The sequence below is a fragment of the Harpia harpyja genome, chromosome 13, assembly GCF_026419915.1.
Source record: "Harpia harpyja isolate bHarHar1 chromosome 13, bHarHar1 primary haplotype, whole genome shotgun sequence".
Classification (NCBI taxonomy): Eukaryota; Metazoa; Chordata; class Aves; order Accipitriformes; family Accipitridae; genus Harpia; species Harpia harpyja.
Window position 1 is genome coordinate 12,200,243 of NC_068952.1, and position 17,549 is coordinate 12,217,791.

A 17,549-nucleotide genomic window follows, 5' to 3' on the forward strand; every position below is an offset into this window, starting at 1 on the left:
ATTAAAGATTCAGTAGTGGAGGTGAAATATTTCCTTTGATGTCAGAAATGAGAATAATAGCCAGTAAGAACCACTTAATATACTGAACAGAAAAATAATCATATCCTACATGCATGGGCAATACATCTTACTTTTCCTTTTCAGCTTCATAGAGCTACTTTGCCTGCCCATCTTTTCCCTTTACCCTGCATTGCAATAACAATCCGTTTTACTGAAGAGGGCCGGACTTTACTTGCTTGTCTCTTTGCCCCAGTGACAGCATTAGATGTATTCTGCTCTTTAATTTACAACAGAGTTTTTTCTAGTTTTCCACCCTGCGTTCTTCTTTGGGAGGCAGTCTTGTCTCTCTCTCTTCAGTTACTTTGTGATGATGGAACTAGCAATTTTAACTCCTTTTCCTCACCTCAGCATATTTTTGCTAGTCAGTGTAAATGTTGGATGATCGACAGCTGTAGCTTCCTCCTGACATTATTCTTGCCACTGGAGTATCTGGTTTCTGGTCTACAAAATAGTGACTAATAGTTTCTGTCATCTGAGCAGCGTTTTCTGAACCCACTTTCTTGCCTATAGCCAGCTTGTTTAGATTTGAATTACTGAGTTGGTTTAATGTAGCATTTTAAACCTAATGATCCAACTACAGGTTTGTTGTTTTGCGTTTACCAGAGTAGTTTAATAATAGTAAGTGTAGAAGTGAAACAAACTTTCTAAGTTTAAAAAAAACCAACAAAAACCTGTTTTGACAATATGCTTTTTTTTTTAATCTAATGAAGTGAGACAGTTGAATTTCAAAGCTGCGTCAAAAGCTTATGTAATTTTAAGACCCTAAATATAGAATAGTGTAATGACACAAAAAGATCAATCTCTGTGCATATGTTCTAGTAGAGTATTTTTGTTTTGTTCTTACTCTGTGCATGCAATTTAAAACTAAGCTGGATACCCTCTGCTTGGAAAAATGGTCTTGCTAATATTCCTATCTTATGCTATGTGCCAATTTAAATTGACATGTAGCGTGTAGGTTTCTTTATTATAATTGTATGGGTGTGGGTGTCTTTGGGTTTTTTGTTTTGTTGATAGTAAAATTTCCATATGGTCATTGTAAAATTTACCTTTTAATTTTACTTTTTTTTAATAGTAGTGGAATGGGGTGATGATGTTAAAGCAGTGTCAGAAGATGAAGCCATGGTGCTGGTGAACCATCAAGCAACGGGTGACGTCTGCACTCTGATGATGTGCCTTCAGGATAAAGGCACGGTAGGCTACAGCCGGGGAGTGGGATAGCTTCTGTGTATGCGATCTGTTACCTTGGGTGTGCTTGCATCTGTGTGCAGTACTGATGACTGACTTTTGTGTGTTAATCCACCATATAATCTCAAGGCCCTGAATAGGAACCTTTTTGTTTAGATTTGGCTTAATGTGACAGCCAGTAGCTTGGAGCAGGTTTTAGACCATAAATGTTGCCTTTGAAGAAGGTCAAATTCAAGCTGAGTTAGTGTGCATCCAGTCTAGGTTAACATAGAGGGAAGCAGATCTCCTTGCAGGTAATCATGTACTTGACTTTTTCCTCTCACCTTGTGCCCTTGTGCAACTCATGCCAACTTTGCTCAAATCAACACAGGTCTAGCTTCTTGGTTATGACTTTATTCCAGCATGGGATTTTTCTCAAAGTTAGAAGCAAGTTCTGTATGGGATTTTGGTAGGAGTTCAGAAACTGATAGTGACTTCCTTATGAGGGCATGTCCAAGCTAAGGTAACCAGCTAAGGTCAAAATTGCTTGAGCTCTTATTTCACAAACTCTTAAGGATTTCTTGGTGAGAAGTGCAACTAATGTCAATTGTTTCACCCGTTGCTGTTCAGAAAATTCACGTCTAGGGAGCGTAGTGCTGAAAACCTAGAGTATGGGATCTAAACAGGAATTGAGATTTGTGTGCAAATCAGGAGGAAGAGGGTATGTATGATTAGGCTACGAAGGGTGGGAAACATACCTGGCAAGCTGAAAAAATGCATCAGCTGTGTGTGTCTCTTAGTGTTGTCTTCTCTCTTGGGACCATATGGTGAAGAAACAAGGAGAACAACAACTGCTTTTTGTTGCATCTGCACAACTTCTAACTGGCACTGTTTTTCTTAGTGTATATTAATATAGATTGTGTATACACTGTATCTCTACCAGTGATGTAACTTTTTTTTTTTAGAGATTTTTACAGGTCTTTCTTACGACAGCAGAGCTGATTAAAAAAAAAAAAAAATAATTGAAACCAAACTCAAAAAAGAAAGTATGAAAATGCCACTCAGGTTTGAGCAGAGACTAATTTCTTTCTTTCTACTGTAGCCTAGAGAAGACTGTGTTTTAAAAGTACTTTTAATTGCTTTAATTTCTTTTGGAATTGAGGAAGTTAGGTATATATGGTATTCTGTACTGTACCCCAATGAGTAGAATGACAGAATAAACACTCTTTAATTCCCTTCATCAAAATTATGCATAGGACAATCTTGTGATAAAGATAGGACTGTGAGGGTGTAGTCCTGTGGATATGTATTGCATGTAATCATGACTAGTGATGTCCCAGGTGTTTTAAATATCGCAGAGCTTCATTGACTCATGCATGTATACTAGTGTATATATAAATCTAAGCCGTATTTATCCTGTTTGACTCCATAGCTAAAAGGTTTCAGTCAAGACAGAGTAAATTTCATTGAACGTAGAAGGTGTTAAAAATGGAGGAAGGCATTGACATGGCAAATAATCTTCACTATGGAAACTGTTAGGTTTGCAGGTCTTTCAAAAAGCAAAACATCCTTAAAATCACTGTTTTTTCCCTTAAATAATTGCAGTCATTGCTCTTGGAATATACCTGTCCAGAGCCTAGCGTGGCTTTAATGTTTTTAGCTAATAAAGAAATAAAAAATGTACGAGCTTCAACACATGCTTAAAATACAGCATGAGTAGTACAAGTGGCTAAAAATAATGAGGAAGATCAGGATAGTTTATCCTTGATAGAACTTGCTGAATCAGGTGTTTTTAAATAGCATGCTTCATATTTCTGAACAGAATAGAATTGTCTTTACTTTGAGTGACTGTGAAACCACTAGAGAAAAAAAAAACCCAAACCTACCTGTCCAAAAGAAATCATTATACAATAGGCAACTATTTAAGTTAGGCAATTTTATTTAAATACAGTTTACATTTAACATGGAGTCCTTCACAACCTTGATACTCATCTGTTAGTAGCAAGATAGCAATTTCCAAGAATTTTTTATTTTGTTTAGGATGGTTAACCTGCACTAATTCCTAAACACTTTACCACTCAGACAACACTTTTTAGCTCTCGAAGTATTTTGTGAAGGTGAAAAGCTCACTTCCATTTCACATGGAAGGACATACAAAGAAGTAAAACAGCGTACCAAAGGCAGCCTTTCAGAGGTGATGGTGCAGTGGCAGAACTAGGAAAACCTTTTTCCTGTGGCAGTCCGTCATTTCTATTGCTTGCTTTTGCCAGCCATTGCAGACTGAAACCAGATGTAATCTGCAAACACTTACTGTTTAATGCTGCTTTTTAAAAAAATGTTAAAAAAATCAAAATGTTTTCAGTATCTTAAATGTTAAAATTGTTTAAAAAAAATCACAAGTCTTTCATTTGAAGTTCTATGTTTTTTCTGTGCAGTGAGGTAGAATACTGAAACGTTCTTGCAACTTGACAATGTTTCCTAAGGGCCATGTCAGGAAATGTGATGGTATTTTTTTCTAGTATTTTATAAAATCTTATATACAAATGATCGTGTAGCCTATCTGTTTTAAGCAAATTTAATCTCACTAAGCAGTAAGCTAAAATACATGTGTTAAGATGCTTCTTGTCTTTCACATTCACTTATGTGAATAAGGAAGACATGATCTCTTATTAGGGAAGTGGAACTTAGCTAAAAGTTGTAATTTTAATGGAAGACTGGACTGGTATTGTTTGACTAATACATGTTACCATAAGATAAGCCACACAGAGCAAGGTTTCAGCTGAATTGGAGTGAGCTAATTAAACTTTTTATATAGTTCAAGAAATTGTTCCAATTTGTTTGTGAAAGTAAGTGTTAAAACAAACTTAGTTGGGGTCTCATAAACATTAAAGGTTATGTGTTTAACAAAGAGAAGTAGGTTAAAATGCTGCTATTACTGCTTTCTGACCGGATCAGGACTGATAAATGTGGCTGGTTTTTATGATTTAGAGCAGAAAGCAGCATCAGGAAGGGTGCAGAGGAGAGGAAAAAGTAGAGCTTGCGGCTGTTTGAGTGCAAATTTCAAGACACGCGTTCCCAGGTTTCATTGTTAAGTTAGAGGTGCTTGAAAGATGTAAGTTAGTCTCTTCAGGTTGCTTTGTTATGAAATCTGTGTAGAGTGAAATGAAAGTGGGCCTGAGAATAGGAGGCACCTAGATTTTTTTATAAAATTGGTAAAAGATTTTTCTACAGTCTGAACTTCTTTAAGCAGGAAGAATGAAGCAAAAAGTACCTGAAACGGCATCCAAAATTTCTTTTGATCCATAAACAACTATGAATCTGTGCTCAAAATACTTCTGAGTGTCTTTGCTTAAACCTCCTTGAAATGTAAGTGATATGAGACTCATCTGATAAGTGTTGTTTTGTTCCTGAGGATACTAAATGGAAGAGCCACCACCAATATCTTGTAGTGTCCTCTGTTCTGCCCTTGGTAGCAGAGCAGAATGAATATCCATTAATCTAGTTTGCTGTTTAATTGCAAACAAGATAATTGTGTCCTATTCTTTGAACTCCTCCTTTTTGATTTTGTTAGATTGTGTGTATATATTCATTAATTAATACATAAAAATATTTCCTCTTTGTATTTCTTACCACTGCCTAGGTTTATAGGCAGATTTGTAATCCGTGAGCTCTGGAGTTTGTCTCTTTGTAGCTCGCTTGCAGCAAACTGCCTGTGTTTTTTGTCTTGGTTACAACTTGTATGTCACACTGATCTTTGACACAATCACATCACCCCTTCTCAAAAAGACTGAGGAAGTCCAGGGAGGCTAGTTAGAAGCCCTGCCTGTGTCACCTAAAACATGGTGAGATGGACTTCAGAGTCTGCAGAGCAATGATCAACTTTCAGGATAAACCTACCATCATCTAAATAAAAAGACAAAAGTGGTATGGGAGGAGAGAAGCACTAGCATTGCTGGGCAAGAGTTCTTCCTCCAGCATTGCCATAGAACATCTAGGGAACAATGTTGATTCCTCAAAAGACACAAACCTTTTCTTTTCAGGGAAGCAGATTATTAAGCTTGCTTATCTGCTGCAGTAAAATAGATTATGTTGGTTTAACTTCTGCTTGATATAATAGAACAATAATTGTCAAAATGCCAAAGTAGTAGATGAACACTGACAGTCATATGGGTACTGCTGCAGGCTAAATCATCATCAGTGGAATTTTGGTGGTGTTTTTATCAAAGGATATGGTTCCCTACACTAGCCTGTCATCTTTGGGCTGGTGTGTGGGCATGAACTTATGATATTCTAGTGCCTTGAAGAGCAATAACACCTCTCAGTGATGCTTTTTTTAACTCTTGTCCTTAGGGCATACCTTTTCTTTCTTTTTTTTCCCCTTCCTAAGGCTTTCTAATTTACTGAAATGGAAAGAATGTGAATCTCTGCAGAGAAGAATTTTTGCTTTAGGAGCCTCTTTTATTTAACAAAGGCCCGGGGATAACTGTATGAGAAACCATTTCACCAATATTATTTTCAAGTGGTGAGTTACATCTAGGAACTAATTTTTCTTTCATCACTCACAAATACGTAATGTGTCTTTGTTCCCTTAGATGTAGCATCCAGTGAGAAATATCACTGGCAGACAGGAAAGGATACTAGCACGTCACAGAGAAGAAATGGATGCTTGTTTCCAAAGCAAAACCTCTGATATCTTTGAGAGCTGTCCTTTTCTCTCAGACATGGTTTCCTTTTCCACTTCCAGTGATGCTAGAGGGTCCAGAAATGGGTGCTGTTGCATTATCCAAGATCTTCAAATAGAAAGTTTGCTAGTATGAAAAAAACACAAAAGTTGAGGTGTTCTTAATGTGCTCTTAGGCAAGGATGGCTAGTTTCTAAATGTGACATTCAGATTTTGCTGGAAGATCAGCTATATGTCTAAGGCAATAAAGTATCTTAAACGTTCTTTGGCAGGTATGTTTTTGCAAGTGTGGAAAAACTTCACTTTGCTGAGCATCCGGCCACAGTTGTTTAAGAAACAGGGTATGTGACAGTTACCTTCCTCCAAATATATAACCCAGGATTCATTTATAGCTTCTGTGGTCAAAAGGGAGAATAGGTAATCAGAGCACTCCAAGAGATGATTAGATTTCTTTGGAAGAAAGACTTACTGATACATGCAATTCTAGATGCAAATTGCAAATTATCGAGCTGCTTTTACAAAACAGAATTCCTTCGTGAAATATGATCTGCTTTCTACAAATTCCACCTGGACATGTGAAAAGAGGTAAAAGCCACCATCTTTCACTGTATCAAACTATTTTGTTAGAAGTATTGTTGAAAGCATGGATGTGGATTCTGAGTATTTCTGTTACTGTGCAAGCCTCTGGTGTTTAGAGAGAAGTGTAGAGTACACTTTAGCAGTAGATGTAATCAACTAATACATGAACAATATATTGTATTTTCTAGAGGAAATCTTTATTTCTTAGACTGCTTTCTTTGTGCCTTTGCCTTAAATTATGTGTCTTGGACAACTGAAAGATGCCAAGCAGAAGGTGCCTGTTTAAGGTTCAAAAAATTATGTTCTGACTACCAGAGAAATGTCATGGTTCTCCATATCGGTTTTTGATAGTGATAAATGGAAGAGACACTGGATTTTCCAGCTGTGAAGAGCCAATTCCTACTCCTCTCAAAATCTATATGTAGGTGTACATGTAGAGCTATAGAGATCTCCTTGTGAGAGAAGCTTTTCCCTTCTGTTACTTACCTCTTCTGGAGTAATTCTATTTTAAATCTCAAAGAACTGAACTGCTGTAGTGTCTGCCTTCTGTCCTGTAAGAGGTGATGGTCAAAGTGAATCTAATGTCTCAACCTCTGTTTTTGCCTTCTCACCGTGCTTCTTCGCCAGGACAAGGAGCATGACTTAATGAAATTCTCAGGGATGCATGTGACTACTCTGCCATGAGAGAAATCGGTAATGGCATGTGGGCGGTAGATAGGTCTCAGTGAATGCTGCTGTTCAAAGATGGAGTAAACATGTGTGGAGCATGTGCACATCAGAAGCACGAGAACAACATGATCTCATCCCCAAAATCACCAAGTACAAAAAAATATAAGGAAAAGTGGTTTTGTGGTAGACATAAAACAGCTGGAGATTTCAAATACAGATCTGTATTGTTTTGTGTACTTTAACAAACACTGAAAATGTTTTTAGTTTGCAACTGGCTTAAAATTGTGGTGGTATGTCAATAAGAAGCATTACACGACTTGTGTGAGAAGACAGAGTAGAACTTAGTGTATATTATATTACAAAAAGGTAGCTATTTAATCCTACTCTTGAGGGAGAAGTGTAGCACCTGTGGTACTTTATACTTTTGGGCAAAAAGGACTTTATATTTGCTAGTTTTATTGCTGTTGCAAGGGTGACAAGAATGTGACCAGTATATGCATAATTCTCTGCACTTGATATTTACTAAACTTTTTTTTTTTTTTTTAACTTTTCAGGTTGTCCGTCAGATGATGTGGCTGATGGATCATATTTTTAAGTATACAAATTTTGGCATTGTGTCTCTAATCCATGGAGATTTCTTTATAAGACAGGTAAATGGAAACACGAAATAGTGCTTTGATTTATCCTTATATTTGGAACATTGTGGTGTTATGGGACTTACTGATTACCTCCTGGATGGTTTGCAAGATGAAATAACTATGCTGTAATGTGTGTATTTGGGTAGAGTTTTGTTCTGAAACGGCTTTTTTTCCAAGCTTATTTTATTATTTGCCTAGACATGAATGTTTACGGAACCCAATTATGATGTGAGCATTTTATGAGAGGTGTACAAGCAAAGTACATGAGCAGTCCTTTTTGTCTCTCCGCTTCTGACTGCCCATTGTTGGCACCTCTCTTCTTTCATTAGTGACCTTGAAACTGTGCAATGAGTCTGGTTAGGTCACTGTTCTGACTGTCAAAGTTTCAGATAAGCAAAGACAGGACCAACCCTTTTGATGGTGACATGGTAGTAGACCAGTTTAAGGTGGTAATGGACCTGCATAATAGTAATTAATTGATTCTTGAAGGTTAATTATTATTTGAGCATCAGGAAAGAATGTGTGTTGAGCTCAGCATCTCAAATGTTAAGGAGTGAAAACCTCAGATTATTTCTTACAATTTGGGGGTTTTTTTGTTGTTTGGTAGCTGTTGATCAAACTACACTGTAAAAGTAGACACTTGGAAGTACGATGATAAGCATGAACCTGCTGCCATTTATGTGAACTGTGACATCTAGCATACACGTTTCTTTGCTCTCCTTATTTTTATTTGTCTGGACTTAAAATGTATGGGCAGCCAGAGAGAATTAATGAATTTTCAGTTTACAGAAAAGGAGAAGCTAATTTACTCAGAATGAAATAAATAAATACTTAATCACAGCTATGCACAGCTAAAGTGAGATTCCTCGCTAAGACTAGAGGCATGGTTAGAAAACCTCAGGCAAAATTAGACAATAAAATAAAGGTCTCTAGAGATATACAACTGTGTACTCTTGAGAGTATGGAAAGGAACAGGGTTTGACACTTTGTAAAATATAAATTATTTCGGTAGTTAAAATTCACAAGATACAAATTTTGAGGTACACACGGCTGTCAGCTTGTTAATTGTAATTTCTGAATGTGGTGTTGCAATTCCAGTTACAAAACCACACCATTACTGAGCTGCAAAAACTAAGGCTTGTCCTCATTTTTGTAAAGTGGCTGAGATATACAACATCACAAATAAAATAATGTCATCATGAGTCTAAATACAAACCAATTGAAAATAAAATGTTTCTTGGCTGTTAGTTAGCCTTTGGATGTAGCAAAAACACTTAAGGTGAGTGAGTAATGATCCTTTGCCTAACTATAGAAAGGCCCTAGTAATATTTGGATGGGCAAATACTTCATTTTTTTCCCTGTAAAATAATGTAATTTGATCATGGTACAGTACATCCTATTTGTTAAAAATGTACGTTAGCCTCATTTTCATGAGCAGCACCAATGGCAGTTTTAGGAACGCTTCTGAGGTCTACCAGAAGTTGACTAGTGTTTTCTCTTCTCCCATTGAAAAGTTTACTGGAAACCAAGACTGTCAGTAACTTGCCACATTGGTGATGCAAAGTGCATGGCATCCTAAAGAATTTGTCAGCAGTCTGCTGCTACCTGTTTTCTTTCCTCTAAAGGAAAGAAGGCTGAGACCGTTCCCTGTGATAGTGATCAAATAGCCATGGTCTTCAAGAATTGGTTGTATTAAGGATCTGCTTCTGCTTCTGTATGACTTACTTTTCTTTCTGGACAGTATGTTAATTGCATTTTATTTTCCAGGACTCTTCAGTATTCCACTAGTCACAGTTGCTTTTAAACACTCCCCTCTTTCCCATTAGTCCAGTAGATTTTCCTGTATCACAGCAGCATCTTAAACCTCACGGCATTTGCTAAACGGCAATTTATCCACCAGTCACATTCATTAGGTTTGTTTAGGTTTTGGAGAGATTTAATATCTAACATGTGAAAAGTTTGTTGTTGGCTGCTGGTTTTTTTAACTATTGTGCTATCCTGGAGTCCTGTGGTCTGGTGGAAAAGGACTGTTTTAACTGAGGAACTTTTATATTGCTCTCTAATTGCATTAATATGAGCAGGCAGAGGTTTTTCCTTCCCTTTCATGAGGTAAGTTGGAAGTAATTGCAATCGTGAGATTTCAAAATCTAGGAAAAACACTTTCACAAAACTTGTCTTCAGTAAAATACTGTTTCTTGTTGTCTTCCGCTCAACCCCACTCTTTCCCTCTTCCCTGCCAAAAAACCCCACGGAGTGGAAGGTTTGTGGCAGTTTTGTTGACATTTCAGAGAATTAAAATCACCTCTGCTGAGGGATGCTTAAATTTTGGGCTCCTGTGTCTTTTGAGTGATTTGGCAAAGTCACTTTGGAGCACTCAAAAATAATAATTGATGTAAACTAATTACTATGAAAATTTGGGTAGCTTGCTCTTGCTGTGTGTGGAAGTGGGAAGAGAAAAGATTGTTGTTTGAGGTACTGAAGATATTTCTGCAGTAATTAAGGACAAATCTTACTGTCTTAAGTGAAAAAGTTGTGCTAGTACATCAAAGAGGAGAAATTAATTAAGGTTTTTGTGGGTTTTGGTGGGTTTGGTTTTTTTCTCTTCCCCTTGGTCTGTCAGGTTTAATTACCACCTGGCTATATCCTATATACAGCTAATTATCAAACTAGAAGCTGGTGTCATACAATATCTTGTTGGCTAGAGCATCTCATTTTTATTGTTGTAGGCTTTCTTTAAGTTTACACAAATAAAATCACTTCCTCCTCTGCACTTTCTCTTAGAGGAAGAAAACCTGCAAATATCACAGCCCAGTACTTCCCCCCCACCCCCAAACAATAAGTATTTCCATCAGTGTGCTGATTTCAGTTGAGACTAAGCATTCAAGCGGTGCAGATTTTGGAAAAATCCAAACTCAAGCTCGGTCTCGAGGTCCGGCTGTGTCTTCTGCTACCTCTGCTATTCTAATATGGGATGTGGGGAGAGATGTGTAGAAGATACATAAGCAAAGATGCTGTTTGGCTTGCAGAAATTACTGACAATATATGGACCTCCAAATCATAGCCTGACCCTTAGATTGTCTTTGCAGAATTTGGTTTAGCAAATTCAACTTGGAACCCAGCACCAACTAGGGAATTCTGTAAATACATCCTCCTGTTACGGGGAGTTCCCGTTTACAGTCTAGATGTTGCTCTTGCAGAGAAGTCTTCAAATCGGGAGCTTCATCCTCAATTTCAAGGTCTTTTTTTCAGTATGCTTTCTGTAAAGTGGCATTAACTCAGCCACCAGTCGGTACTCTGGGAACATTGTTTTGTGTTGTTATAAAGGCTTATTTGTATCTCTGAAAAGAGAGAGAAGTCATAGAAATGTAATAATTATCTGTCTTAATGTCATCTCTTTTAAGCATTCATTTTATTTAGGTAATGTTTTATCCTTATAGGGAAGAGCACACCGTGACCAGCAGCTTGTGTTACTCAAGGAGCATCTAGAAAAATATTACAGGAGTCGTAATCGGAAATGGATTGTTTTATTTCCAGAGGGTGGCTTTCTTAGGAAAAGGAGAGAAACAAGCCAGGCATTTGCCAAGAAAAACAATTTGCCATTTCTTAAACATGTCACCCTGCCGAGACTTGGAGCAACACAAGTAATTCTGAAAACACTTGTAGCGCCGCAAGAAAATGGAACTCCAGCAGGTAGAGATGCTGTGATAAAAGGTAAAGACCACTTCACTCTTGTGGATAAAAAGCAAATTGAATGTCCAAGATTTGAGTTAAGCAAAACATCTTGTGTTGAATTGGACTCTTTAAATGTCAAATACATCCATAAAGCACCGTTATATTTATATAAATGTTTTCATATTTGCTTTTAGTTCCATTAAGTTTGTTTTTTATGTTGAGATGCACAAAAAAAGAAAACTTTAGTTTTAATTTGATTTAGTCTACAGTGTGGCTTCATGAATGTTTGTCTTGGTACATGTGATGGGTAGAGCAGATACTGGAATGAGCACCCGGAGTGGGCAAGAAGGTGAGCTTCTCCTTTCAGCATGATTGATGAGTTGCACTGGTTTATGGTAGTATGGAACTATAGTAAAAGTATTTCTGGAATATGCAAACCATGTTCATATTTTTATTCCTGGCTTTAAAAGTTTCTTTGCATTCAGTACTGTATACTTCATTCCTCTTCTTGAACTCTTTTCTGTTGAGTTCTTCTATTCTCTACAGTTTTTTATGATGATTGTCCCCTTTGTTGCTGGAGTTAACTGTCACTGATGACTAGATTTGAAGGATTGTTTTGGCTGTCTTATGTTAGAAGAGTTTGACGGAATAAGAATATTCCTGCAGCATTACTGTTCTGGGATGCCTGGGCTGTAGGGGAGAGTATAGCTGGGATATAAATAATGCACTAGTTATGGGACTTGGTGCTTTTAGTCCCTCAATTTTTAAATTTAACTATTTCGCTCATTCAGAGAGCAGGGTTAGATCTTACTTAACCTAGTTGTGGATTTCTGCTACTTAATATAGAAACAATGGATTCAGGGGTTGTGGTGGTTTCTTATTAATGGGTGGTGCTGGTATTTCCATAGCCAAATTATTATAATCATTTTAGCAGTTCGAACCAAAGATCCATCCTAATGAAGCCACATATGCAGATTACTTAGGATTTTTTCTGTGCTGAAGTTAAAATTTCAGGGTTAGCAGGAAGCCTCATGCAGAAGTTGCTTCCAGATTTTTAGTTCTGCAGTTAATGTTGTGAACATAGGAAATTGATGGAGATGATGTTCTTGCAGGAGTGGAGGGAAGATTTTAAATGAACTGAAAATCAAGCTGAAGAATGCATCAGAATGTTTCCTTTCTGGCTACATTCAGAAAAGAAAGGCTCAAGAAAGCCCCTGTTGTCTTAGGAGATTTTAGGTTTAAAAGAGAAACAGAATACCTTAGTCCTTGTTAACAGTTATTTTTTTTAAGGAGAAAAATTTGGCCTCTTCCTGTTTTATTTATTCCTGTCTCAAAGGCAAAAAGGTATGAAAAGTAAGAAGTTCCCCAAATGTGAGTTATAGGCCTTCTAATTCTGGAAGGGGACCAAAAGCAGTTGTCAAATACCAATTTTATATTTTCACACTCTTAGATTGCTATCAACTTAGCTGGCTTTTTTTTTTTTTTTTGAATGGCATGATTCAGACTCTGGAGAAATGAGCATTTGGTAGTAGTTGACCTAACTGGGTACTAAAATAAAGGAATTGTCTCAGAAATACAATGGAACCACATCTGTCCATCCTACTCAAAAGACAGAAGGAAAGATAAGTGGGCAAAAATAGGAAAGAAATCTGTGGGTTTAGCTATCATTCAGAGTAATGGACATGAAAACATAATAAAAAGGATGAAAAAGAGAAGTGAAAGTAAATTTTTTTTTATGCTACGAAAGAGTAATATTTGATACATATGAAGCTGAGGTGTTTTAAGTCCTCTCTTCTCCTAAGCTCATAAAAATGTTTCTAGCATGGTAAAACTTCTCTTTCAGAGACGTACGAAAGGTTAATTCTTGATCTATATCTTGTATAAAAGACTCTTCCTCTAATCTTCTGCCTTTCAAATGCTTTTACTGTACTCTTGCCACTTCAGAAAATTTTTGAAGAATGTTTGTTCAGTTAAATATAATTGTATAAATTGATAAGGTTATATTATAAAGTTAGAAGCCTAACAAGTTAGTGATCATCTTTACTTTTTCTCTTTTATCTTTCCCTTTTTTAACCACATAAAAAAAACCTGGTTCAGTGATACTTGCCTGCGTCCTCTTTGGGTTACCATCATTGAGTTGTGGGTGTTAGAAGTGGTATATACAGTAAAGGTTTCACCAGTGTCTTGCATAGAGAATGCATATAAACTTTTTGTACATTGTTACTGTACTCCTTTGCTTGGGAAGTGGCTTTGTGTGTCAGTAGCATCGCACTTAAACTTCATGGTTCACTGAAAACATTTTTCCTCTGCACCACTTCTTGTGCTTTATACTGTCTTATTTAACAATGTTCCTGGTGCCCTGGGTTACCAAATTATTAAGCTTACTCTAATAAGCTTTCTTCTCCATTATTTATCATTCTCTCAATCTTTTTGTTACCCCTAAGCTTTACTGATAATGATGGGGGTTCACCTCCCTCCCCCACCTGATTTTAGTTAAATTGGTTTATAGATTAAGAGTAACTCATCATCATCAAAAATTATGTCCCCTTCCTGTTGAGTTTCCTGAGTAGCTATGTTATGATGAGTCACGATACACAGTTGCGGTGTTCTTGAATGCTGTCATTTTATTAGTACTTAATTCATTTAGAATTATCCTTGTAGCTTTTATACCATTCTACTTTCTCAACTGGAATGGTGTGTAATACTGGGTCAAAGAAGAAAAGACAAGAAAAGCAACTATAATAAAAGGTGGTTCATTCTTAATATACTGCTATGCTGCACCCTAATTTGGTACAAACCAAGTTGCATACAGTTCTTTCATCATGTCACCCCCCCTGCTTCCCAGCCCACTAGCTTGCTTTTGTACATCAAATGTCACTGGAGTTACAGCATTCAAATAGTAGTTTAAGAATTGCGCAACAGCTAAATGCTACATCATCTGTCCTTCTTCTATAAGGTTGCTAATCTGCTTTCTGTCATCCCTTTGGTAGAGGTGGGTTCATGTTGTGAAGTGCGAGGTTCAGTAGCCTCCCCGAAATTTCATTAGCCTTAATTATGATGTTAGTATTCTTAACACCAAATCCCTTTTTCAGTTTATTTTTGTACTAGTTATGAACTTCCCACAGTTTATTACCCGATTCTTCTTCTGTAAAGTGACAGGAAGAAAAAATGTTCCTGAGCAAGACGATCAATATTATTTGATTATTCTTGTACTTAAACTGATCAGTTCTTCATCAGTTGCTTTTCTAAGGCAAGCAGCCTATATTTCCTTAATTTCTTCCTAACAGTTTTCCAAACCTTCTTTCATATTTAAAGTCCCAATTACTAGCCTTCATCAGGGTGAAATTTAACTTATTGCTGGTAAATACTAAATTAAATGAGTAAAACAGTTGTTGCTTTTGCTGCCTTTTGAAACCCTTGTTTAATTTCAGTGAAATTGTACAATTTTATTCCTGAATAAATAGAAGGATGGAAAAACATATAGGAAAGGTAGTACTATCACTTGATGGCTTGAGTGCTTTTGAAGTTAGAAAGTACAGACAATGTAGTTAAGAGGCGTCTGTCCCTGAAAAGATGGTATAAGTTAATTCTGGTGGGTGATGAAAGCATCTCTCTGGGCAGATGTGCTGTGCCCCCCTGTCGTGGTTTAACCCCAGCCAGCAACTAAACACCACGCAGCCGCTCACTCACTCCCCCCCACCCAGTGGGATGGGGGAGAAAATCGGGAAAAGAAGCAAAACCCGTGGGTTGAGATAAGAACGGTTTAATAGAACAGAAAAAGAAGAAACTAATAATGATAATGATAATAACACTAATAAAATGACAACAGTAATAATGAAAGGATTGGAATGTAGAAATGATGCGCAGTGCAGTTGCTCACCACCCGCCGACCGACACCCAGCCAGTCCCCGAGCGGCGATTCCCCCCCCACTTCCCAGTTCCTATACTAGATGGGACGTCACATGGTATGGAATAGTCACATGGTATGGAATACCCCGTTGGCCAGTTTGGATCAGGTGCCCTGGCTGTGTCCCGTGCCAACTTCTTGTGCCCCTCCAGCTTTCTTGCTGGCTGGGGATGAGAAGCTGAAAAATCCTTGACTTTAGTCTAAACACTACTGAGCAACAACTGAAAACGTCAGTGTTATCAACATTCTTCGCATACTGAACTCAAAACATAGCACTGTACCAGCTACTAGGAAGACAGTTAACTCTATCCCAGCTGAAACCAGGACACCCCCAAACGGAGCGCTGGTGCCAGTGCCTATGTTCCAGGAGAAGGTTTTAGTGCAGAATGGAAATATGGGCAGCATAAAAATACTTGATGCATTGGCATCAACACCTTAATCCTGTAGGGACCAGTGTGTGTTTGGGGGGGGTGGTATTTTATGGTTTGGTTTTGGTTTGTTTGTTTAATTTTTTAATGCAACGCTTAGTTTCTGACATAGTTGCAAGTACAACGTTTCTTCAGTTAATAAGAATTATATTGTGAGTTTTAGAACTAGCAAAATATTCTAAGTGCTAAACAGCTGGTAATTCAAAGGAGTTTGGAGCAATTGTTCACTGAAGATATGTGTTCCAGAGCTTATTTTTGATCACCCTTGCCTCTAGTATGGTTTTTAATTCTGCTTTATTTTACCATGCAGCAATTTTTTGTCTGATAAGAGGTTGCTATGAGCTTGGTTAGAGCAATATTGAAATCTTATCTTACTGTTTTCAAATGCAGCACAGCACATTCAGTTCTGATGCTTTTTCTCAGAGAAATTCAATTTTCTGTTCTGTAGAGCTGGACATTGGGCTTTATAATTGATTTTTTTTTTAATCAAACTTTCTGATTCACTGTTATATGAGGAATGTGACTTGAATAAAATGTGGGAAGGCTTTTTTTTTATCCTGGAAAAGGGGCTTCTTGTTTTGTTCCAGGTGATTTGTTATGGAGAGACCTTGGGATGAAGAGTAAGATGTTCAGTCTGAGAGCTAATCTTTGGGAAAAGAGTTAATTTTCAAGTCAGTGGTCCAGTTGATCACATGAGGACAAGTTACAAGAACCCATTGCTGTTCAGGGAGAGGTAACAGCCTCTTTTGGCTGCATTTGGAGTGATGTAAGAGTTCAGGAAACTGCACCTGAATACTAGTGAATGCTAGTAAATATTTTGTTTTTCAAGTGGAAGCTGAGGTCCTCAGGTTCATGCCTCGCTGGTGCATTCTTTTCCACTCTGGATGCAATCCGGCAGTATTACACCACCTAGAGCTTGGCTGGAGGCAAGGTTTCCTGCTGAAACCTGTCTTTGTAACTCGCTCTTAGTGGTAAACACTGATGGTCTGCTGGTGGGTTTGAAGAGTCCTGTGCATAGTCAGATCTGGCTTTTAGCATTGGTTGAGAGTAACCCCTGGGAGGACATAGAGGGGACAAAAAGAAGCTCTGAACCCCACAAAATTTGTGATTGTAGACAGTTAAGTATCTGCTGTGAGGGGACCATAGAGGATGAAGAGCACTGAATGTCTTGAAGACGCTGACGGTCAGTTGTTTCATAACTAAGTATGAAGCAACTTACTATCGCTGAATCCACAGCTAGAACAAAAATGAAAAAAGTAGTTATGAAGATTTGCCTCTGCTGGTGATTTAAAAAAAACAAAACCAAACCAACAAGTTAGGAGACTGTTTAAATTTTTTTTTTTTTTTTTTTGTGTCTAGGCTGGAAAACTACTGTTACATGTGATTGTTCAGTCTTGTCTTAGCACTCATAAAACAAGTATGTACCATTCATACTAAGGTACATTATTACTGCATGGTTTGGATGCAGCTGTGTAGGACAGATGCCTGCAGGCCTGTTTTGAACATTTATGCACTATTTAAAAAGAATCAGACTGCTAACATTTTGAGGTAATTTGAGAAATCAAAATCCTCCACCTGCGCTGAAAGTGGCAAGCAGACTGACATCCCAGAAGAAAAACAAGTCCTCGGAGAGATAGCTTAAATTTGGCCTCTGCAGAGGTTGCTTCTGCTGAAGTGTCTGGCAGCCAGGCTGCTCAATCTTTCAGCAGGTACTAGAAATGAAGGGTGAGGGTGTCTCTTAATGGTAGGTA

The 17,549-nt window shown here is 37.5% G+C and overlaps 1 protein-coding gene across 2 annotated transcripts in view; it reads left to right on the plus strand.

Annotated features, from left to right (window-relative positions):
• Nucleotides 1-17,549, plus strand: part of LPGAT1 (lysophosphatidylglycerol acyltransferase 1) — a 68,027-nt gene that overhangs the window by 27,639 nt on the left and 22,839 nt on the right. For both annotated transcript variants that reach the window (XM_052805418.1, XM_052805419.1), the window contains 3 exons: nucleotides 1,133-1,251; nucleotides 7,708-7,803; nucleotides 11,229-11,502. In XM_052805418.1, the coding sequence (XP_052661378.1) occupies nucleotides 1,133-1,251; nucleotides 7,708-7,803; nucleotides 11,229-11,502 (489 nt within the window). The remainder of the gene's footprint in view (nucleotides 1-1,132; nucleotides 1,252-7,707; nucleotides 7,804-11,228; nucleotides 11,503-17,549) is intronic.